General features: G+C 40.9%; 1 protein-coding gene across 4 annotated transcripts in view; it reads right to left on the bottom strand.

The window, feature by feature from the left end:
• golga2 (golgin A2) overlaps positions 1 to 23,074 on the bottom strand; it is a 36,951-nt gene extending 13,877 nt beyond the window's left edge. Inside the window, exons 1-17 of one of the 4 annotated variants that reach the window (XM_007900320.2) lie at positions 22,923 to 23,074; positions 17,972 to 18,094; positions 15,346 to 15,432; positions 11,093 to 11,245; positions 10,275 to 10,318; positions 9,894 to 9,957; positions 9,214 to 9,270; positions 8,443 to 8,523; positions 5,561 to 5,599; positions 5,063 to 5,125; positions 4,560 to 4,653; positions 3,044 to 3,150; positions 2,886 to 2,944; positions 2,649 to 2,790; positions 2,189 to 2,278; positions 1,455 to 1,562; positions 304 to 391 (exon numbers count right to left, since the gene is read on the bottom strand). In XM_007900320.2, the coding sequence (XP_007898511.1) occupies positions 304 to 391; positions 1,455 to 1,562; positions 2,189 to 2,278; positions 2,649 to 2,790; positions 2,886 to 2,944; positions 3,044 to 3,150; positions 4,560 to 4,653; positions 5,063 to 5,125; positions 5,561 to 5,599; positions 8,443 to 8,523; positions 9,214 to 9,270; positions 9,894 to 9,957; positions 10,275 to 10,318; positions 11,093 to 11,245; positions 15,346 to 15,432; positions 17,972 to 18,094; positions 22,923 to 22,970 (1,447 nt within the window). In that variant the 5' untranslated portion in view covers positions 22,971 to 23,074. The remainder of the gene's footprint in view (positions 1 to 303; positions 392 to 1,454; positions 1,563 to 2,188; positions 2,279 to 2,648; positions 2,791 to 2,885; positions 2,945 to 3,043; positions 3,151 to 4,559; positions 4,654 to 5,062; positions 5,126 to 5,560; positions 5,600 to 8,442; positions 8,524 to 9,213; positions 9,271 to 9,893; positions 9,958 to 10,274; positions 10,319 to 11,092; positions 11,246 to 15,345; positions 15,433 to 17,971; positions 18,095 to 22,922) is intronic. The other 3 variants (XM_007900321.2, XM_007900322.2, XM_042337286.1) reach the window with 3 other exon arrangements.
• Between the last annotated feature and the right edge of the window lie 286 nt (positions 23,075 to 23,360).

Below are 23,360 nucleotides of genomic sequence, written 5' to 3'. Positions count from 1 at the left end.
AATATATGGTTGAGATTTTCCTAAAATCGCACTAATTGGGGGAAGATTTTCAAGCTCCTACACAAACATTTTCCTATCATTTTTTGGGAACTGAAAAGAGGCAATTTAAAAAATTGAGTCCCCCACTCCCTCCCCACCAAAGGAAAGAACACAATTTATTACGCAGAAACTTCATGTGTTAGAAGATCTTTACATGACATAATTCCATTCAACATTACGCAAGCAGAATCCAAAAAGCACATGAAATGATATAAGCAAGGTGAAAACTTTCACCCCTATCACCTTAATGACAATAAAACCTACCTGATCGGGTCTGAAGCTCAGTATATGATGTCTCCAGTTCCCGGATATGGTTTTGATTGCACTCTTTCTCCTCTGAAAGTACAGTTATCTGCAAAATCCCAAACTCAGTGGTTAAACTGAGACCAAGGGGAAAAGTGCCCAAAATATTCAGTGTCAGACACACACTGCAAATCATCTGCTTTGATCTTTGTATAAAAGAGTTTTGATTTCTCCCAGAATGACGCTCATGAATGACATTTGCAAATTAATCACAATAAATGCTATTTAGAATCTGCAAGTCAAGTGTCAAGGTCCATACTGTAGGACACCAAAGAAAAATAAGTACTTCAGGATTCTGTAGTGGGTAGCAGATAAAATTGATATCAAACTTAAGTTTTACTTCCATCTCTACCTGTCTTGCGATATTTTGAAGTCGTGGTTAGGTTTGCCATTCCCTCTATATATAGTCTAAGATTGGCATTTCCTAACTACTACTCAAATGGATTTGTTTTCCATTCTTTTCTATACAAAATAATATAGAGTAGAAGATATAATTCAGAAGAATGATACCAGCCTTACGGGAATATAGTCATAAGGAGAGGCTGGAGAGGTTAAGGACTCTTCTCAATAGAACAGATATGGTTAGGAGGTGATTTTACAGATGCTCAAGTTAATGAAAGCATTGAGGGCGAGAAACTATTTAGTTGGTAATCGATTCAAGGAGGAGAAGGAAGTTTTTTTAAGATTACAAGTAGGAGCATAAAAGGGAAAGTTAGGGGAAAAAAAATCTCCCAGAAGGTTGCTAAGAATGTGGAATGAATTGCCTCGGGTATCTGTTGGAGCAGGTTTAATTGGGGCATTTAATGAAAATAAGAGGAAGAGGTATTAGTGGTACGGCAAAAGAGTGGAGGAATGGGATTAGAGCAGTCCTCATTCGCAGAAGCTACATTGTTTGATGGATTGAATGGCCTCATTCTGTGATCTAAATGTTCTGTGATTATATGAAGAAATGCACTGAGCTAGGATGGCGATGTAATTATACACCTAACCATACAGCAGCAGTTTGTCGCTTTGAGAATTGAAATGTATTTGATTATTGAGTGCTGTCTGAAACAAACAGTTCAGTTATAGATCCCATACAGCCAGTCAGAACTCTTACTCTTGCTGCTTACTTGTGCTGCCAGCTGATGAATCTTCTCCTGCCAAATACTGCCCTCCTCCTGTAGCTTTTGGGCGTACTGGTCCCTTTCAGCACGAAGCTTTTGCAATGATTCAGACAGCTAGAAGACACAATAGCAGCAATATTTATTTCCTTTTTAATTAGTCTTCTACAAACAACGCGCCATGTCACTCAGCCGGGTTGAAATAAAATGACAGCATCAATAAACCATTATTGCTCTAACTGCTATTTGGCATTATCTTTTTGCTTGCGTAACATATTCCAAGGCATCTTGTCGCTTTCTTGATTCACTGTGCATTACAGCAGATCTCTCCAGTGGGGGAGCTAACATCAGCACACCACAACTGGCCAACGGACTTCTTTCTGAGGAGTGAACATGATATGCTGCATACTAAAAGCCTGACTTTTGATTTACCCTGCCTCGGAATTTCTTAACCGAAAGATCCTAGATCCCTTGCTTAATATTCCTACTGATTCTGCGCTGCAGCTTTCTGGAACAGATCATCCACATTCACTGCCCATTTTTAAACAAATATCAACTGTTTCTCGTCCACCACCCCCATTTCCATCTCTTCTTTCCACCTCTGCTCCCCCCCTTCCTACTATTCACCACTAAAGCCAACAGATAACTCCCTGAACGCCAATCACTTACGGAAAGTGAGGAAACCCCTTTATCTTGCAATTGGCTCTGAACACTGTTCTGTAATTTTCCACCACTTCTCTCACCTGGATCATTTGTGCCTCCAAATGTGCTTTTTCATTGAGAGCCGTTTGTAACTGCTGGCTTCCACCTGGTAATCCCGATTGATTTGTAAACTGGGAGAAGACATAAAACAGAGACGGATCTAATTAAAATCGCAACAAACTCTGAACCAAGCACAATGCATTTCTGTCGTAATGCTAAATCTTTAGAGTAATCAATGCTGTTAACCCTCACTTGCATTAAAAATAGTTTTACAACCAGAGACACCGTGGCACAGAAAATCATCTCTCTCGCAGCAATTTGATTCTGTGTCAAAGGTGGGGCAGCTCTGGCAGAGGGCAACTGTCTTTCGAACCAGATTTTTGGTCCATCAGTCACTCACAATCACCCATCAGTCTGTCGAGCACTCACGAATACTCAGCTTGTCTGGATTTTTGATCGAACTTTGTAAATAGTTGATATTCTTTTAAATAAAAGTCTTACTTGCTGAATCATCAACTCGGCCATTTCCAGTTTCTTGTGCAGATCTTCAATCTTGCTCTTCATTGAACCGTTTTCCGATACCCTGGAGTGCAACTGTTCCGATAGTTCAGAATTCTGTTGCTTTAGCTCGTCACTCATTTTGCTGTGGAACAAAAGCAAGTTTGGTCCTTGACTTAACTGCTTTCTAAAAATCGAGAGGTTTTATAAAAATGTGCTTAATTATTTTTCCCAACTCACTTTAGTCTGTACAATTCAACTTTAAGGTTTTCTCGTTCTTTTTCAAGTTCTTTGCTGACCTGTAGGAAAAAAAAGTCACCATGGGATAAAATAAGGCACAACTCCCCACCGCACCACCCCCAACCCCAGCAACAAGACTGCAATAAATGTGCATTTACTTTGTCAGACTGTTTCTGTTGGGATGAGATGGATGATAGGGTTCGTTCCAGTTCTGCCACTCTTTGGCGCGTGGATTGCAGTCTGGTGTTTAGCTCTTCTGCTTCACCTGGAAGGGTAAGTGTAAGATGCCAAGTAAGGGCTAAAATTCAATAACCAACAAAAATGTGAAATAGATGTCCAAGTTTTAAGAAGCCTCAATTCAAAACAAACTCTTTGTGGAGAGGTTCAGATAAATGTTTATTCTCACCCTTCCAAAATACCAATCCCAAAGCTTTCCCAACAGGGTATTAGGCTTTTAAACAAGTCCAGTAACCTGGCCTCTATCAGGAAAGCTCTTAATAACCAGATCAGCTGTTCATTACCCTCTCTGTAAATAGATACTTCTTCTAGGGATTGCCCTTAAATTTGCCATTCACAGCCCTTCTGTCTTTGTGTATCTGACAACATTATTCTGAGTTTACTTTCTCTACAGATCACAAACGAGTTCTTGCTGGGGTGAGTGAAGCAGAGCTGGATTCCAAAAGACATGCACATCTTGCTGGTCAATCTCAACATATCCATCCAAAGGACTAACTAGATTGCCAACCACCTTTACAATAAGAAATATGCACAACAGTCCAAGTGTTTACCCTACCAAAAGTCTCCATGTACAATGGATCCTTACTACTTTCTCCACTCGCAAATGTCCAGAGTGTTGCAGACATCCAGTCATTGCTTATTTTGCTTCCTAATAGAGCTCATGGCTCTTGGCTCCAGGATGTTACATCCTCCCTCCCTCCACTCCTCAAATTGATGCTGAATGAGGAGCCAAAAGTATAATTGAATTCAAGCCTCAACAATGGAACTGCTGTTAGTTCTTATGGCTGAGGAACAAAGTTTCACTTATTCAAATGACTCCTGTATATGGAAACTAAACAGGCACACAAGGGTGTCTGCTCATTCCAGCTGCTATTGGTCCGACCACAGATGTATTACTAACATCATTTTTGGACACAGGTTGGAAACAAACTTGCATTTTTATAGGGCCTGGTCACATCGAAAGATCTCAAAGCCTGAGCAACATCCAAAGTGCTTCACCAATCATTGCTGTCAAGGTCAATGACAGCTTTTTGTAGGCAAAAAGCAATCGTTTTGCAATGAGCAGAGTCCCACAACAGGTGAATGACCAATTAATCTGGAGGAGTGGTTGATCACATACCAGAAGAAACTCCCTTCACGGTTGAAATTTGCTTCATGGGACTGTTAATCTCTGCAAGTGATGGAATGTAGGAAAAGTGCTCAGCCAGAACACTTCAAACATGCACACAAACCAATGTTAACGTTCTAGAAAATCACTGTCCTTTGAAACACATAATATTGTAAGCAGAATACAGTTAGTCAACTCCTGATAATTCATCACTCAAAGGCTGTCATCAGAGACTTGGTTGTTTCGAGACACTGTCCGGCATGGAGGGCACTATATAAATGCAAATTGTTGTTGTTTCTTGTGGATAATGAACCCAAATGTTTTTTTACCTGCTTTAAGTCTTGCTGCCTGCTGTGTATGACCTAGTGCAGACTGTAGCTCCGATTTTTCCGAAACCAAAATCCCAATTGTCTGGATGTGAACCTGCAATGGAGCAAAACGATATCAAGCCTGTTCGCATTTTGCCATCGGTATATTCGGTAATCAACAATAATAAGCAGTTCTAGACATTTTGGGCGGAAAACAGTTTGTATCACTCATTCACCACCATTTAAATACACCAATCCTGGGGTCAACAGGACCACTTTTAAATATTTGCAAAGCTAACCCATTTGAAAAACAATTTTCAGTAACAGAAATTAGAATGCTGTGTAACCACTGGAGTCATTAACCCAAGCGCAAAATTGTTTTGACTTTTTCTCAAAAAAAGGCAATGAAGACCAGATACTTTCTTGTGTTTCTCTTCTTGAATTGCAACATTTTTGAAGTATGAAACTTTCAATAGAAACCAATCTTTCCTAAACCAGTCACTTCCAAGCAGACCTCCACTTACTTGCAGTTGCTCCCTCATCGATGCCTGATCCTTAGTACATTTCTGTTCTGAATCTTTCTTCTCCTGTGATAAGATGGGAGACGCATTTAGAATTATAACCATGATACAAAGATGACCTTTCTGAAGTCTCTTCGTACAATCTAAAACACATCAAATGAATCAGCAGCACAATAAAATTCAATTTAACCACTGTAGAAAATGTCAATAGTGATGGGGAAGTGGCTTGTTTTTGTGGAGCTTCATACAGGATAGTTTAATAATAATTATAATAATTCTTGTATTTGATATAGCGCCTTATCACATCGTTGAGACGTCTAAAGCGTTTCACAGAATATATTGCAAAGTGGTTTTAACTTTGTGGGTGAAAATATACAAAACATTAAAAAAATAAAAAATATTAAGACATGGTACAAGTCATCCCATAATCCTTTCCACCTGATCCGGCTGGTGACCATAGAAATAAGCTGAAGAAAAAGTTTTCAAAAAGAGAAACTTTACCTTATCGAGCCGATCAATAAGCTCCTGGTTTTTTTGTTTCTATTACAGAAAAAATAACAAGCAGTAAGTTACAAGGAGTTACCAAAACTCAAATACTCATTTTAACCTTACTCTGCAATAACACATTGAAGAGTCCTAGCTCCATCAATCATTTTTACTCAAGGCACTAATATCAACTAACAAGACATTTCCGAAAGGCATTTCAGAACATTTACTTAAAAAAAACGCAAACAGGTATTTTTATTTTTCCAAACTACTGTTATTTTGATGCAAACTAAATTGTTTGCCGAAATAACACGGGCTTATTATTTGAGCAAAAAAAATGATAAAACCATCAAAATCTGTAAAGTGTAGAAAATGGAGAGAGCTTAAGGAAACATTTTTACACATTACCTTTCGACTGTCTCTGGGGGACTTCCCTGCACATTCCTGGTACCTAAATAAGTGCATGATTTCTAACTGCACTGTGGTGGTAATCTCAATGAACCGGAAGAGATGCTGGTTTTAGAATCAGTACTCAAGCTGTCATTCTTAATCGCATCAGAGAACAGCACATTAAAGTCCTATCAAGTAGGCTTTACAGCCTGGTGGCATCAATACTTCCAGTTCTGTATGCTACGAATCTATCGTCTACTATTATAAAAAACAGATCTTCATTAGAATTGCAAGACAATCTGGCAGGTTTAAACTATTCACACTACTTAATTATTTGGAGAAAAAATTGCTTACATTGTGAATCTGTCGAATCTCATAGGTTGACTTTATTAAAAAAGTTAAAATTACAAAAAAAACTGCAGTCCTGCCAGGGTTGCTATTCAAAGGGATTTCAGCTGCCTGCTGTCTGACCACATTTCCTGGGAGGTGAGTGAACAGCTTTAGAGTAGCTTGGCAAATGAAAAAATATGATAAAAAGCCTCGTCTTCCCCCGCACCCCACCCACTCCCAAAAAAAATAATCCTTGGATAATCATTCAAACAATGTTGATGCACTGATGCTTTTTTAGGGTCCAGTGATATTTGTACAATGATGAATTGCGGTGTTAATAATACTGTTTCACAGGATCTCTCCAATTTGAGCTGAAACTGTACGGGTAAAATTCCAGACATGAAACACTGTGAATACAGTCCAATGGTTGTGTACATGTACCTAAGATCTAAGGAACATGAAAGTTTGAATCTCAAAATTCAATACTGACCAACTCATCTTGGACTCTCGCAAGGGAAGAATTTCTAATCAAATTTCATGCCTGGTACAGTACTTCATCAAGGACAGAGGGACAGAACGGTTGCCCCCATTTTGTTTTCAAAAACTGTTTGGACTGTCGAAAAAGATACCACCTGTTGAATAAATCTCTCAGTCTCTACAGTGAAGGAATGTATCTCAGCAATTCATTGAGCGCTCGAAGATAATGATGCCCTCCTCTAACCGAAATGTAGCACATTGTTTAGACACTACCATGTATTTTCAGGATGCATCTGCAAAGCACAGCGTTTATTTTACAGCTCAAGCCAGAATACATGCAACATTTGACAGGCATCCACATAGTCATCTTTAACATTCCATGCAAAAAGAAAAGTGAAGAGATGCTGAGAAGTTGATCGGTTAGATTAAAAAACGAAAGTGAGATTGCACTTTCTAAAGGGTCGGCAACACCACTTTAATTTGATTAAACAACACTTATGGATTATGAGAATGATCAGAAGCAAAAAAGAAAAGATCAACACATTGTGTGAAGGCATTGTCTTGACAATTAAGTTTCAAGGTGCAGAGCAAGATTTTACATTAGGATTAAATACCCCAAACACGCTATACCTGGTAATTTAATAATCTTACTATAAGTAAATGTATTTACCTGAACTGTAATTTATTCAAAACATATGCTGTTCCATTATTGGGCAAAAAAGTCATTCATAAGGGTTCTGTTCCAGGCTACAATCAGACCACTTACTGGAGTTCAGATCACTTAATTTGCTCAAATCAAATTAGAAACACTGAATGGCAGAAAGGCTGAAGGAAAATTAAATAATTAATACAAGCTGCTACTAATTAATTAAATAGCAAAGAAATTATGATAGACTTTAAAGGAAAACAATGGTGCAGGAGAATACGTATCATGTGGTGCAGCTGCTATCAGGGAGCAAAAGGGGAATCAAACCAGATTCAGTGACAGGATTGGATGATGACAATGGTAGCACTGGGAAGCAAGAGATGGCCTTGGGGAACGTAGTAGCAATGAATTGCGAGCAGTTGATGTGAGGGAATGTGTCAGAAAGTACTTGTCTGGTGCAGTTAGGATCACTGGTTGAATCTAGATATCACTTTTTTTTAATAAACAAGCCAGGACCCAGTGAGAGGTTACCCTAAATTGGTTCTTTCTTACAAGTAACAAACTGCTGTTCAGACCCGGTCATTTTGCTGCCACTGAAGCCGAGACCCAGACCTAGACAGGACATTCCAACTGCAGCCTAATGACAAGTTATTTATTGCATTAGACTACCTTCCCAATTACAATAGCTTCAGAAAAGTGATTCATTCACTTATGTAACGCAAAAGGTCTTTGAAAGATTAGCAATGCTTTAGGTCAAACAAGAGAATGAATGCAAGTGATCAAGTGTCAGTGACAAATAACTTGTCTTGAGTTCCATTTATATTGTATGAGTTGGGAGCTGGAACAATTTCTGAATGCAAGATATTAATGCATTGCAAGATGTAGAATTGCTCTCTCCACTCCTAATATGGCTTGTTTGACAATCTCTGATCAACTTCTCACATCAGACAGCATAACGAACAAGCAGAAGGAGAAGAGGGGGAGTGGGGGGGAAGAGCACACAGACAACAGAACATCAAGTGCTGGTTCAACATTCAACTCTGCATTCCCTTACCAATTCCTCTATCTTTGTACTTAGTTGACTATTTGTTAAACTGCTGGAGTCAAGGGCTATTGCGAGCTCTTGGTTTCGTGTCTGGTGTGCACATGCAGACAGCGATTCAGACAAGAGTGAAGTGGAGAAACAAAATGAAAGAATAAAAAGTCAAAATTAATCAAGTGATCATGTTATCGCTAGATTCTACTATCACATGCTTAAGAAGTAAATGAATCTGCAAGAAATTTCTCTGTAGAATAGGAAACTAGGAAGCAGTCATTGAGTTGGGATATACGTGTCACATAGAAATTTAAATACCTTTCAGCTATCCAATGAAATATGAAGATGAATGTTTTACTTTTGGTCTAAGCCTTTTTAAAAGTAGTTGGAATTGACAGCCTTTGCATATTCCTGTAGGTTTTTTTTCTTAGATTACTACAGAATTCCGCATGAAATGCATTTTGAACAGTCTGCAAGTTAAGGATCCAAATCCAAAATGGCCTCAAGTGTTCATATTCGATCGAACGGTAAGTTTTAATAACGACACAAATGAAAAAGATGAGTTCAGTTTCACGAGCGGATGGACAAAAGCAATCATTTAATAATAAAAGCCCCTTGAAGATAGAAATAGTTTTAAAGGTTATTTTTGCATGAATTCAATCTAAATTTACTATTTTTAAGTTTTAGTTTCCAACATTTCAGCGCTATTGCATTATTATGCACAACTATCATGAATAACGTAAAAGTATTCTTTACACTCTATACACCTTTCCTCATGCATTACCTTACCTCCAGTTCTTTGGGGCTGGCAGTAGCTGTTGTACTTTCACCATTAATGTAAGAGTTCTGGGAAGTAAGAAAATAAAACATGCTGCTTCACGCTGACAAAGTAAAATAAACCAGAAAAAAGGTACATTCCTGCACCTCCCTCAAGTGCCCACTCCCAGCAGAGGGTAAGCTAAATCAAATCCAAACAATTCCTCGGAAACTACTAATAGCATAAAAAGCCACAGCGATGTCATTTGCCAGAGAGGATTACTCCAATCTTGAGCTCTAAACCTAGAAGGGCTTGGTGTTCACATCAAGGAACTTTCACAGCGACCATTTCATATAGGAATGGCTAAATCTACCTGAGTTAATGCTGCAGAAATCAAAATTCTACACAGACCTTGCAATTAAATTATGCACGGTGGATTATGCTGTGTGTTGGAACTCCAATACGTAGTAATATTAAACAGATCTAGGTTTAATTCCACTTGTTCTACTGATTTCAAAATTTTTGCCACCATATAAAGTACGAAGGGAGGTGGGGAGAGGGGAGTTGCAAAAGTAGCAGCCAGACTGAAAAGCAGTAAGCAGAGAATGTCACCCTCTACCCCCAGAAGGTGTGGTGTCCAACAAAACCCAGACAAAGAGTAAATAGAAATACTGTTTTGCCCTAAACATCGAATCAAAGAACGCAGCCTCACCTGAGTCACCAAGCCATTTAATTGAGCAGACAACTGCCGAAGGCTTTCTGTAGAAGACACTTCTCTATAAAACAGAGAAACAAAGTCAACAGGAACATTTAACAATTTTTTAAAAATAATAATAATCCTTTTATCATCTTTTTAAAAAATATCTTCAGGCAATGTCTTTTTTACAGTTTTTAAAGATTAAAACAATGCTAATATGTAGTGGTCTCCTCTGGCCCCGACAGCAATTAGAAGCAGTTAAGTATAAAGCAGGTTTCCTACGTCCAATCATTCTACCGGTAGATGCAATGTTAAAAAAAAGCAGCAATAAAAAAATTCAAGCAACTAGAAACCACAAAAAAAATCTTCAACTGAATCCTTCAAGTATGTCCCTACCTGCTTTCTTCTGATTGAGCTTCATGTGTCTCTTGATAGAACTTCTGTAGACATAAGAACTTAAATATTAGTCTATGCAAAAGAAAAGATCTTCCACAGCACTGCTCTTGCTGGAAAGGTTCAGGCATGAAGACAGGCAGGTGACCCAATTTAGGGATTTCCACTGAATATAAACCCACAAGGGGAATATAATTGGGAATATATCCAGGTAGATATATATTATATATATAATAAATATATATATATAATATATACATACATACACACACCCCCACCCACCACATCTTCAGCTGTACCTCATGCCAAAGCAAAGCTTTTACAATCAGGAAAGTCGTAGCCAAGGTACATTATGTAACTGGAATATGAAGAACTAATGGTGTACCATCTTCACAACAGAAGGGAAAGATTGGAGATGCACATTATTAAACACTTGATGGCATTATAGTGTGACGTTCAACATTCAACCACAGTAAAGAAGCTACAATGAGGCTTTTCATTTACTTCTGAAAGCAGCTTCATCAAAGAGCTCCTTCAATAACTGTAATGACCTCCAACTATTAGATCTACTTGTGAATGCAACTCTAATTTTAGATAATACATATGAACACATATGCATTATCAATTACAATGATGGATGACATTCGAAAATTCAATAATACCCTGCAGCAATTAAAGATTCTTGTAATATGTCTTTACCCAAGAGGCTTATGGAATTTAACATAAGAATCCACATAGCATTAAAGAAAATTGCAAACAGCACCCTGAATCTCAGTTTAAAAAGGATACCTTTTTTTAAAACAAATAAAAAGAGCACCGACCTGCGAGAGGGCTTCATTCTGTACTGTCTGATCAATGTGTTGAGTTACACCCTCTTTGTTTGGCAAGTTGCTGTTGTAGGTGTTGAAATGAAGCTCAGCCTCATCAACTCTCTGACTGCTGCGATGACGATCAGCATCATTCTCCAGGCAAGCCTGCCAGAAGAAAACAGCAATGATTTGGGTTTGAACAAGCAGGTGAGAAACATGTCCAACCTCCAAACTTGACTCAATAGTTTGAGGAGTGGGGGGGGGGGGGGGAGAAACAAAATCAACAGCAATGTTCCAATACAGATTTTTCCCTAATTTGCTCAACAACCTCAAATTATGTATCAACAAGAACAACAACTTGGGCTTATATAGCACCCTCCACGCTGGACGGCGTCTAAGAGCGCTTCACAGTAATGGATCCCGGGGCCGAGCCAGGGGGAGAGGGAGGGGGAGGAAGGTGACCAAAGACGCGGTCGAAAAGAAAGGTCTTCAGCAGAGACCTGAAAATAGGAAGAGAGGGAGCGAGACGAAGGGAGTGAGGAAGGGAGTGAGGAAGGGAGTTCCAGAGCCTCGGGGCATAGTGGCTGAAAGCACGGCCGCCTTATATCATTCAAACAGATGCTCTCTGATGACCAAAACCTCTTTCCTCAACTGGTACAGGATGAGATCAATTTAGAACTAAAACACATGAAAACACAAAGCACGGAAATAGATGATTAAAACAAATGAGCCACACTGTACGATATCTCAGTTTCAGTAACACCTTGTCTCTGTAAATGTTTCTTTCCTTTTAATGGTCAGCTAAATTTCTGCAGTTAGGGTTTGGATTCTGTCCCTGATGCTTACACTCAACAGTCAAATGCACAGCAGGACCATCTCATCACAGTGTTTGATGACTGACAAGAGTCCTGTAGCTCAGTGGTTAGAGCACTCGCTTTGCAAGCGAGAAATCTGAGTTCAATTTCTAGGCAGAGGGCGAAACCTTGGGCAAGTTTCCTTTCCACACAGCCTAATAATAATCCCTCCAAAAAAAACAATAATAAATTGGTCATTTTCAATCTACGACTGTTTGTGGGACATTGTTGTGCGCAATTGGCTGCCGCGTTTGCCCACAAATATACAGTCAATTCACTTTACAGTATATGCTGTGAAGCGCTTTGGGATGTCTAGAAGAGATGAAAAGCGCTATATCAAATGCAAGGATTATTATTATTATTAAGACCAAATTTTTAGGTCTTGTACAGTGGGGGGGGGGGGCTAATGCCAAATTTCTTAACAGGTGGGAGAAGCAAACTAGATTGCTAATATATAAACTGAAAGGGAAGGAGGCAGAAGTGAGATAAAGAAATACTTCTCAGCATACAAGAAACAGCAAAGAGGATCTAAACCCAGGCAGAGATTTTTAAAGTGTAATTGCCAGTGTTGCAACTAGGTTGTCAGTAAAATGGATGGACTTGAATGTTACTTTTTTTCTTAGAATTGTAATACATTCTATGCCCAAGAGTGATCACTAGGCTCATTAAACGTGAAGAAAAAAAATCACATGCAAGTCAACAGCGTTTTAAAAAGCTTTTCTGTGTAAAACTCTTCATATATCACCATCCAATTCATCCCCCGAAACACCATTATTGCACCCTTGTGTTTACCCTATTTCTGGAGCCATGCCAAGTGCCAGTGATTGCCGGGATACTTTAGGATGTCGAGGCAGAAACACATCCACATTTCACTGACAGCAATTCTGATGTAGTTACTGTGAATGTGAGAAACAATTTGGCAACATGCAATAATATGCTCTAAATTCTGCAAAGACTTATCAAATGCAGCGGAATACAAACCATGGTCTTTGTAACCATGTTCTCAAATGAGAAAAAGAATTCACGAGGGTCAAACAAGATTCACGTTTGAGGGTCAAACAAGACGTCAAGATTCCAGACTGGCTTAGTAAGGTGAAGTGTGCATCCATGGATGGTGATGCTATCAATGCCTGAGGTGAGGAGGCGCTGACGGGAGCCGATCAGGAGGGCCTCGGTCTTGTTGAGGTTCAACTGAAGAAAGTTAGCTCTCATCCAGGACTTGATGTCTGACAGACATTCTGCCAGGACAGTTGTGGTCCAAGGGTGGACCCAGAGAGGTACAGTTGGGTGTCATCCGCATACATGTGAAAGTTGACCCCATTTCTGCGGATGATGTCACCAAGAGGGAGCATATAGATACTGAAGAAGAGGGCCCCAAGGATAAAGCCCTGAGGAACACCGCACAAGACGATGCGGGGGTTAGAGGAGAAACCGTTTGTGGAGATGAAATGGAGGCGGTGTGAGAGGTACGATCTGAACCAGTCAAGGACAGAGCTGTGAAGGTTGAGGAGAAAGGAGAGGCGGTGGATGAGGATAGAGTGGTCAACGGTGTCGAAGGCAGCAGAGAGGTCAAGGAGGACAAGGAGGCAGAGGGAGCTCTGTCCATCTGGACAGAATGTCTTTTGTCACTTTGACCAGGGCTGTTTCTGTGCTGTGGGCGGCACGGAAACCTGATTGGGCTGTTCATGCTAGCTTAAGACGTTATCCTTTTAAACTAAGATTCTTGGTGAGCTACAAATAAACACTAATCCGGTGATCAGGGATGAACAAAAATAGACAGAGACACAATGTCCCTTAACCTTTGTTCTCACATCCAAGCGCCTTTCACTCGTCTTCACTGGATATATAATAGCAAAGGCAAGAGAAAAATCTGTAGACTCTAATTTGCAAATTCTTTACATTATAGATAATCCTATATGTAAATCTAGGTAAGACGTTTATATGTAAGTGAACAGTAATACACTTCTACACTGTAATGGTTGCATAAGTCACAACATCCAACAGAGAACCAAACTGTAGTATAGAGCGGTTACTATATAAATGTATAGGAATGTAAATTAGAAATGTAAATTTCATATAGGAAAAGCGGAAAGAACTGCAAGCTGTTGTTTATATAGCTGTGCTCTAAAAAGCAATGGTCTCATTTCTAAATTAGGAGTTGTACTGTTTGGTCTAACTCTTATTGTTATGAATATATTTCCAACATCACCATACTGTCTTCAGCAAAATCTTCCGAACGCGAAAGATGCCATAAGAAATTCAAAAATTATTATTATCCTTACCTGCCCAAAAGGTGCTTGGACAAAATAAAACTTTCCTGCCTCCATCAACATTTGTACACCTGACCTATAATGACTGCTGTAGTTAAAATTTCAAGCCAATTACTAAAACCATGCAAAAGATAACACAGCTCTTTCATGTAAAAGATATGTCTCAAAGCACTTTACTGAATGAGGTTATTAGAAATTGAGATTGGGTGGGAATCAGAATAAGATTGGGTAGGAGATAGAAGGGAGGTGACTAAAGGCATAATCAAATAAGTAGGTTTTTAAGAATAATTTTGAAAGCAGAGATGGGAGGCAAATAGATTTTGGGAAAGAGCACACAAAAATTGCGCACAGCAGTGTCCCACACACAGTTGTGGATTGAGTGACCACATTTTGTTTCTTCAAAGCTAAACTGATTGGATTGGTTACACAACTATTATAAGGAATCTCAATCTCCTATCTCTCTCTCTCCTTCATTAAAAGTTCAAACTCCTGCTGAAGTATGGGTGCCAGTCACTTTATTCAAGCAGAACGGGAGGTGTGATAAGCTATTTCAATCTTAGGGGGCATCACAACCATGCATCTCGTTCAATGTCAACATATACTTTCCAGCGAGGTGTACTGAATAGCGAGCTGGAACTCTGCCCAATGTTTCCTCTCCTGACTCCAGCAGCTAATTCTTGCACTTCCACCCTCTGAAAACCCTAATTAGTCTGAAAACAGCTACTAGTTCACACCAGACATTAACTCAGTGTCTGTCAGTCCTGCTTAATACCAGGCAGTGGCCTTTCCAGTTGAGCCATTAAGGGGAGCCATCTTGCTGTACGTCTGCTGACTTCACATGCTTTGAAGAACAGTGGACGAGCGAAAGGACAAAAACTAAATACATAGAGAAGCAAGCACTGCCTTCTGAGCAAAAAGCAGCAAGCCATTAAAACTGGATTTTAAAGCTTTTTTAGAAGTACAATTGATGTGAGCGAGCAGAAGCGAGTCATGCATCATTTAAAGCACCAACAGAGCATTCCAATCCTTCCTCCTCCCCCACATAACTAAACATGCAACAATAGGAATTCTCCTTCCCCACAAAACATGAGCAGCGTCAACAGCAAGCCAGCCAAACAGGTTACATTCAAAGCTCTCTCACCTTCAGCCTGTCCAATGAAGGTAGAGTTACCCCATTGGATTTACTGCGATCTGCTACCAGCACCTTCAGAATGTTCTGCAGGGGCATCTGAACAGTAGTAAAGAGACAGGGAGAACTCAGAGAGAAAGAAAGGATAGGAAACGGATAGGGGTCCAGCAAGCTAAAGCCCAAATTAAGATACAACCGATCAAACAACAAACTCCAGTCTTATTTCCTCGCCATTACAATGATATAGGATTGGAACCCAAATTGGAGAATTGGCCCGAAATTTGTTTTTAGGGAAACTCATTATTTACCCTCTTTCTCTCCCACAGCACCCCCCCCACCCCCCACTCAGTAAAAATACTTGACAATTTCGAGACTCCCTTAATATTTAACACATTTCATGACCCAATTCCAATCCAGTTTGTTTGCCAACATCCCTTCAGGTTCAGATTTGTAGAGATCCATTTTGAAATCAAATAATAGAGCTTGTTTTAATTTCAAACCCTTCCTGCTGAGTCACAGCTATATGTTCATTTCAGAGCAATCACTTTAAAGAGAAAACATTACAGTGTCACATAAAACTCAATAGTAACCCTTTGAAAGATGTAGTTTCCTTTTTGATTATGATGACATCTCAGGATTTGGCCAAAAAAATAAATACCGGAGGGTCTCAATAATCTGAACTACAGAGAATAGGATTGGTTGACAAAACTGGAGTTTGGCTTTCGACTAGCCTAATGTCATCGAAAATGCCAGTAATATATATTCACCCTTATGTTTCAGAGTGAATTCAAGCCTTTAGCTTCACCTCGGGCCATAATAGGAGCAACCCCACCCACACACCTGATAAAAACACAATATCCTGTTAGTTGCCCAGGCAAATACACTTGCAAATGACCATAAAAGTCAGGCTGCATATTACAGTACCTGCAGGGAAATGTAAATATAGATAAGTACCATCCCCACAGATACTTATCTACATATTGCTGCTGTTTTCTGTGAATGCTTCCGGTTTAGCAAATCTATTCATTTTGCTCTTTCAGTCCCATAAACAGAATACTGTAGACAACTTTTCTCTCTAGGCCCAATTTCTACCTAAAGTCAATTAACAAAGTTTAATATTAAAAACTATTAATTTCTAATTGGCCTTACTTCTTTAAAGAAAAGGATGTATTTTCACACCTGACTATAGGAACTTTTGTTTAAGAAATGGATACTGAATCACTGAAATCAAGAAAATTCAAGGCCAACTAAACTTTATTTACATCTACAACACAAAGATAGATTTCAACAAACATAGGCTACAAACAGTCAATGCGCTTCCATCCAAGGCTAGCAATGTTATCATATCATAGAATGGTAGAACTTTCAGCACATAAGAGAGGCATTTGTCCCATCATGTTCGTGCTAGCTCCCTCACTGGAGCTATCTGCTCTATTCACAGGTTCTGTTCTAAAAGGAATCAGATATTTCAGCAAACGAGGCTATCAGTCAGCCCACTGCACCTGTGCTATGCCAGCTTAACATTCAATAGCCCTTAGCATTGATATCCTGACCTCTTTGGTATCGAAATTTATGAAACGATGCAGAGGGTTGTAAATGTTAATTAGACAGTATCAGGTCAAGCACCAAAGTCAGTCACGCTGCACTATGAACAACTATGTTAAGAGTCACGAAGAAAGGATATTTTCTTCACTATTTCCAACTTAAGGGTATAAAGCAGATATCTGCAGGAAAAAATATTAAAACTGTTTTTTTAAAAAAAGATTTATAATCACCCTCCTCCTACCCCCTCGTCAAAAGTGAAGGTTTCAATGATACAATCAATACTGTCAAACTCCAAAGAGCCACCAGCCTTCAATGCATTATGTATGGACACAGAATTTGGGGATCTGTTTAACAAGCTCCCATCAGTTTCTATGAACCTGTCCCAATTATGCACAAAGTCCTTATTTAATTCACCGATGACATTTACAGGAAACGTAACTGGGAATGGTGGTTTGGACAAAACAAGCCAAGGGCCTCAGTCACATACTCATATGTGAATAATGGCAGCGAAAAAGCAACCAGTTCATTCTACAAGAGTTACCCGCTATGCAATTAGGCATCTCTAAGGAAAATAATTTTAATTTCAGAATTGAATTATTTCCTTGCCAAATTATTACTCCAAATATGAGCAGTGTTGAAGAACTAGTGTAAAGAGATATGCAAGACTAGATTGCTAGAAAATATCAATATTGTCAAAACAATTTGGAAAATACTGACAGTACACAATGAGAGCACATGGCTTGCAATAAGTTATGATCACACTTAAAGTCCACAGAGAGGGTGTGACCTCTGATATGCATCTGGTATTCAAAGGAATAACAGCTACTTCCAGAGCAATTTACATAATCAAATAGTATTTTTGGACATGTTCTTTTTATTGGCATCTCAGGACATTGTGCTAAATGATCAGCAAACTGCAACTTCACTTTAGCACATTAAGTCTCTTTACCAAGTAACAATGTTAATGACACAGCTTTTTTCTGTGGGAAAGGAAATTAGTCCATTAGGGTGCAGACCTTCAAATAATAAAAGTTTACAGCTAGAACTCAGGCTTTCTTAATTCCCTCCTCACTGCAAATCTGGAGAAACTTACATCAGATATATCTTGGTCATAATCATTAGTTGGCGTTTCAGATCGGCTGTCTTCTTTAGTTCTCCTCTTCTTTTTGGTTCCCCCAACGGGTACTGGACTTTTCTTTTGCTGGAACTCCTTTAACTTTAAAAAGAAAGAAAGTCAGGAACTTTAGAGTGCTGGCTCTATAGATGATCTACACAATAGATATTTTTCTCCGAGTAGAAAAGAAAATTCACATTACTTCATAGTGTGCTAGTACAGTACATTCATATCCTAAATTCATTATTCACTGTGGGGATTTTAAGAGTCAAAGGTCATTATAAATATCATTGTCTCTTCTTCAGCACATATAATCCCCAGATCATGTGGCCTTCCTTGCATTTTGGAATCGATTTCAAAATGACAAATTATGACACTTATTGGAATGAATTCCAGAAATTATTTTACTGAAGTTTAACAAGCAGAACAGGCTTGTTGTGTCTGGAGAGCTTGATAGCTTCGAATTCCAGATAGAGAATGAAACGTTGCATAAAGATTCCCAATAGAACGACATTTCAGAATTGAATCTGGACTCATGACAGTTCCTAAAGGTTATTTTAGATCCATTTTATTTTAAGAATGGTGACCATTCGATCCAGAAGCGACAATCTGATCCTTCTGGTAAGAAACAGAAACACCGATCGGGTACACTAAATTAGATCAGTCAAATTTTACATGCACAGTTCAATCTTAGGTTGTAATTTTCAATGGCTGCACTGTCACTGGTAATGATTATCACAAGCCTCTACTTGCATGGTTGCATGGTCCACAAATTGCATGGTTGTTTCAAACACCGTCTAGATTACAGAATCACAAAGCAGATCGTCTCCAGGGGTTAACATGACACCAAGCCAAACTACTGTATTAAACGGCCACTTTTCAAGTAAACCCATATTTGCCTTTGGCATCGCAACATTACATAGGTACAAACATGCAACAAACATTAGCTTCAAGCACTGTGTAGCATGTTATTCGTGTTGTAATGGAGAAACTGGTGTGGGATACATTCACCTTTGCAGGTGTTTTTGAATAAACATACAATTGGATGGTAAACACCCTAGTCTCTGGAGGATACTTAAACATTCAGAATATCAAGAGTACTTTTCTTTAATTCAACTTGTATTTGATGTTTCCTGTGAAGAAACAGCAGATCCCATCTCCCCCATCTCTTCTGTAGAGAAGCATTTGGTACCACTCTTAAGGACATGGGGCTAAGATGTTGACATGTAAGGAATCACAGGTGTGAATCCTTCTCCTACCCCTCAATTGTACAGTGTACCAAGCAAGCACTAAGACACTGCCACACCATACTACAATAATAATAGTGTAGTTTCTACATACATTTTTGACAGCAAACCTGAAGAGCTGCAACAGTCAGGAGGACTGGGCTAATTTTGTTCTGCAACCAGAACTCTGAGCCAACATCCTGCTTAAATGCACATTCAGCATTTTAAACATTAACACTAAACAAACTCCAACTCATTCAGAACGCATTTGTTATCCACCTCATGGATCAACCGTTTCATTAACCAACTCAAAACTAAAAACAGTTGCATTTAAGAAGTTGAGAATGATATGTTCTCAAAATGTATTTTCAACTACTTGATACAAGTCTCCACACTCTGTGCTTTCCTAACTAACACGTTAAAGCATAATCAAACTTTAAGCAAAAATGACATGCAATACAGGCACTGATTGAGCAAACCAAACGCCAGAGCAAAATCCTGCCCAGTGAGTTGCATGGTGTAAAAAAACTGCACTGAAAGAAAACCAGCTCACACAACATCACACAAAAACTGGGCTCGAATGGAGGCCCAGAGGCACACGAAGCCAAAGGCCACTCATGAAGGGAATGGAACGAGATGAATACCTCTATCAGCTAACCCCATGAACTGAAATGCAAGGCGATAATCTCAGAGAAAATCAGGTAATTGTCAAGTTGCAATTTAAATACGATCTTGAACATTTGCCAGCATCATAATTTGTAGAATGTTTACTATGAAGTTTGCAGGGCTAGCTGAAAGAATTTTAAGAATGGCATTGCTGACAACAGGTGCCACAGCCAATGTGAACAGTCAGTCTGATTTATATTAAGCCATGACGACATCCACGGACAGCTTAAGGGCAATCATTTCAATATTATCCAGTTGTCAACTGTTCAACACTGGAAAATAATCAGTAACAACAACAAGATTACATTTGTATAGCGCCTTTCATGTCGGGAGGACGTCCCAAGGCGTTGGACAGAGTACAGTATCTCAGACCTGAGCTGGGGTCGGGGGGGGGGGAGGAGGGGGAAGGGAAGGGGGGTGGCCGACGGCATGGTCGAAGAGGAGGGTCTCGAGACGGGACTTGAAGGAGGCTAAGGAGGGGGCGAGGCGGAGTGACTGGGGGATAGAATTCCAGAGGTTGGGGGCAGAGTGGCTGAAGGCTCTCCCGCCAATGGTGGGATGGGTGGATCAGGGGACATGGAGCAGGCCAGAGCCGGCTGAGCAGAGGGAGCGGGCAGGTTGGTAGGGGGTTAGGAAGTCACAGAAGTAGGGTGGGGCGAGGCCATGGAGGGGTTTGTATGTGAGGACCAGGAACTTGAACTGAATCCTCTGAAGGACAGGGAGCCAATGGAGTCGGACGAGAGTGGGGGAGATGGGGTCACGGAGTTTGGTATTTATTTATTTATATTTAGTAACTAAATAATGATCAATACATATATTTAGAGATGCCATTGAAAGCAATAGTGAGGACCTCTCAGCAAATACACCAGCAATGAAGGAAACTGAGGCAACAGCCCTCAATTTATGGTGAAGCAATTTTTTTGCCTATTCAGCTAACACACAATTCTGAAGGTTATAAAGAAATGTACACAAGACTTACTATCTTTTTTTAAACCTTTGAAACATTGATTAAAGATTTTTTTGGAACGGACATTTTGTGCAGAATAAATCCTGTAGTATCAGATATCTGACACAAGTGCAGAGAGTAGACAACACTCCCAAATTCTTATTTATTAAAAGAACAGGATTGCACTGCAGAATGATCACAGACAAAATGATTGCTCTTAGAATCTCCAAACCCCACAGGTCTTTTAAGTAAAGGACTAAAACAACTACAGAAGAAAAGCAATTGCTTCCTTTAGCATTTTGAATTAGGTAGCAGGTCAGTGTAATTTTCATTCCGTGCTACGTGAGCCATTAATTAACTTTTTTTTAAAAAAAGCAAGATCTTCAGTCGGATTTCAGCAATACATTCCAACACCAAGCTCCGTAAGCGTTCGAGATAGTCCAGCAAACTCCGGTTACAAGAGCAGATTCCAACTCGTTTGCACAAGCATGACCCAAAGCCTGGCAATACATATTGCCAATGTATAACAATATCACTTTTACCCAAATTACCCCCAACATATAGCTCTCCTCTGATAAGGCTGTACCAGTTGTAATTTTTACAATTTTATCCTCTCCATCTTCCCAACAATAACACAACAATCCTATTACATATGAATCTTTCTAGCGTTTATTTCTTCACACCATTCAAGTGTTATTGAAATAAAACCAGAAACGCTGCGAGTCCCCAAGGAACACTGAAAGAATGATGTATGCCCCCGACATTTGAACTGAAATGATTAAAAGTGGGGGAAGCATCAGATGCGATAGGAGAGCAAGCCAAGAGAGAGAAAAAACTGGAATTTAAAAGAGGAAGAAAAGGTTTCCCCAAGGGGAATATGGGATTCAACCCGTCATATTTATAGTCGACAACATTCTGAGGTGGGTCGAGGCAGAAAACAATGAACCCATTTTCCTCCTGCAGATGCTATTTACCCTGGTATGTTTTTAGTTATTTATATAATATTTCCAGTGCTAGGGGCTTCCCCCCACCCTCCCTCCCTCTCTCTCTCTCTCTCTCTCTCTCTCTCTGACATTTAGATGTTAAGCTGCACAACATCTAGATGGGTTTTAAACGGTCGGTGACCGGTATTGACAGGCAAACTGAAGAATGAAGAAGCCTTTGCGGTTCTAAACACTTTTCACTGGAGACAGATGGGGGTAGTGGGTGTTGTGGTGGTGGGGGTGGGGAGGGGGAGGGGGAAGGAATCAGGCGTGAGGGCAAGAGACCCAGAGAGGGACGCGGCAGCCTGTCGTACAACAACAAGAACTAAATAACAATAATAATCCTTGCATTTCATACAGCGCCTTATCACGGCTTCAAGACGTCTCAAAGCGCTTCACAGAACAGACTGCGAAATGAACTGACTGTGCATTTCGTGGGCAGATACTTGCGTTTCTGCAGCAAATGCCCTTACACTCGGGGGTGGGGTCCCCTTTTTTGCCTTTTTTTTTTGAAAAATAATGAACCGGTCCGTGTTGTGAGCTCACCGAGTGCCTTTTTTTTAAAAAAACGCCCTGACCAGGGGGGGAGCCTGGAGCTTCCAGCAAGAAAACCTGCCGCGACGAGCCCCGGGGTCCCTCCCTCCCTCCCTCCCTCCCGCCCCGTGACAGGAGACTCCGGGCATCGATTTTGACGACCAGTTTAAAGGGACGGGACAGGCCCGAGCCCCCCCCCCACCCCGGGAGCCTTGGGCTCGCGTCAGGCCCTGGCCCCCGCGGCCCCGACGCCGCCGCCATGTCGGTAGGTGCGGACGTTGAGGCGGCGGTAGACGTGGAAACGCCGAGCGGCGGCGGCGGCGGCGGGAGGAGGGAGGGAGGGGGGGAGGGGGGGGGAGGGGACAGGGAAGAGGCGGTTGTTGTGCAAGAGACGGGCCTGTGTGTCTGTCAGCTCCCAGGTCGGTTGACAGGCCCGACGGGGGAGGGGAGAGGGGGGGGGGGTGGCTTGTTGACACCGTGTTGTGTGTCGGGCAGCGCCTGGGCCGGGCCGGGCCTGGGCCTGGCCGGGCCGCGGGGCGTCCACGTGCCCCCCGCCCCGCTCCTCTCTCGCTCACCTTCTTTTTCGCGGCCGCCAGCTTCGCCTGCCTGCTCTCGTCAGCCATGGTTGTCAGCCCCGCACACGTCACCAGTCCTCCCGGCCAGCGGCGCCTCGATCCCGGCCTGCACCGCGCCCGCCCGCCAGCCAGCCAGCCGCCACGTCACAGAGACCGGCAGTAATTATTAACGGCACCGCCCACCTGTGTGCGTCCCCGACGTCACCGCCCAGCTGTCACTGTGATGTCACCTCCACCTGTCTCCGATGACGTCACCGCCCACCTGTCACTGTGAGGTCACCTCCACCGGTCTCTGATGGCGTCACCGCCCACCTGTCACTGTGATGTCTCCGCCCACCTGTCACTGTGATGTCTCCGCCCACCTGTCACTGTGATGTCACTACCCACCTGTCACTGTGATGTCTCCGCCCACCTGTCACTGTGATGTCACCGCCCACC

Source organism: Callorhinchus milii, unplaced genomic scaffold (assembly GCF_018977255.1).
Source record: "Callorhinchus milii isolate IMCB2004 unplaced genomic scaffold, IMCB_Cmil_1.0 Scaffold8, whole genome shotgun sequence".
Lineage (NCBI taxonomy): Eukaryota > Metazoa > Chordata > Chondrichthyes > Chimaeriformes > Callorhinchidae > Callorhinchus > Callorhinchus milii.
Note: the sequence above shows the minus strand (reverse complement) of the source record. Positions and strands in the feature narration are given on the sequence as shown.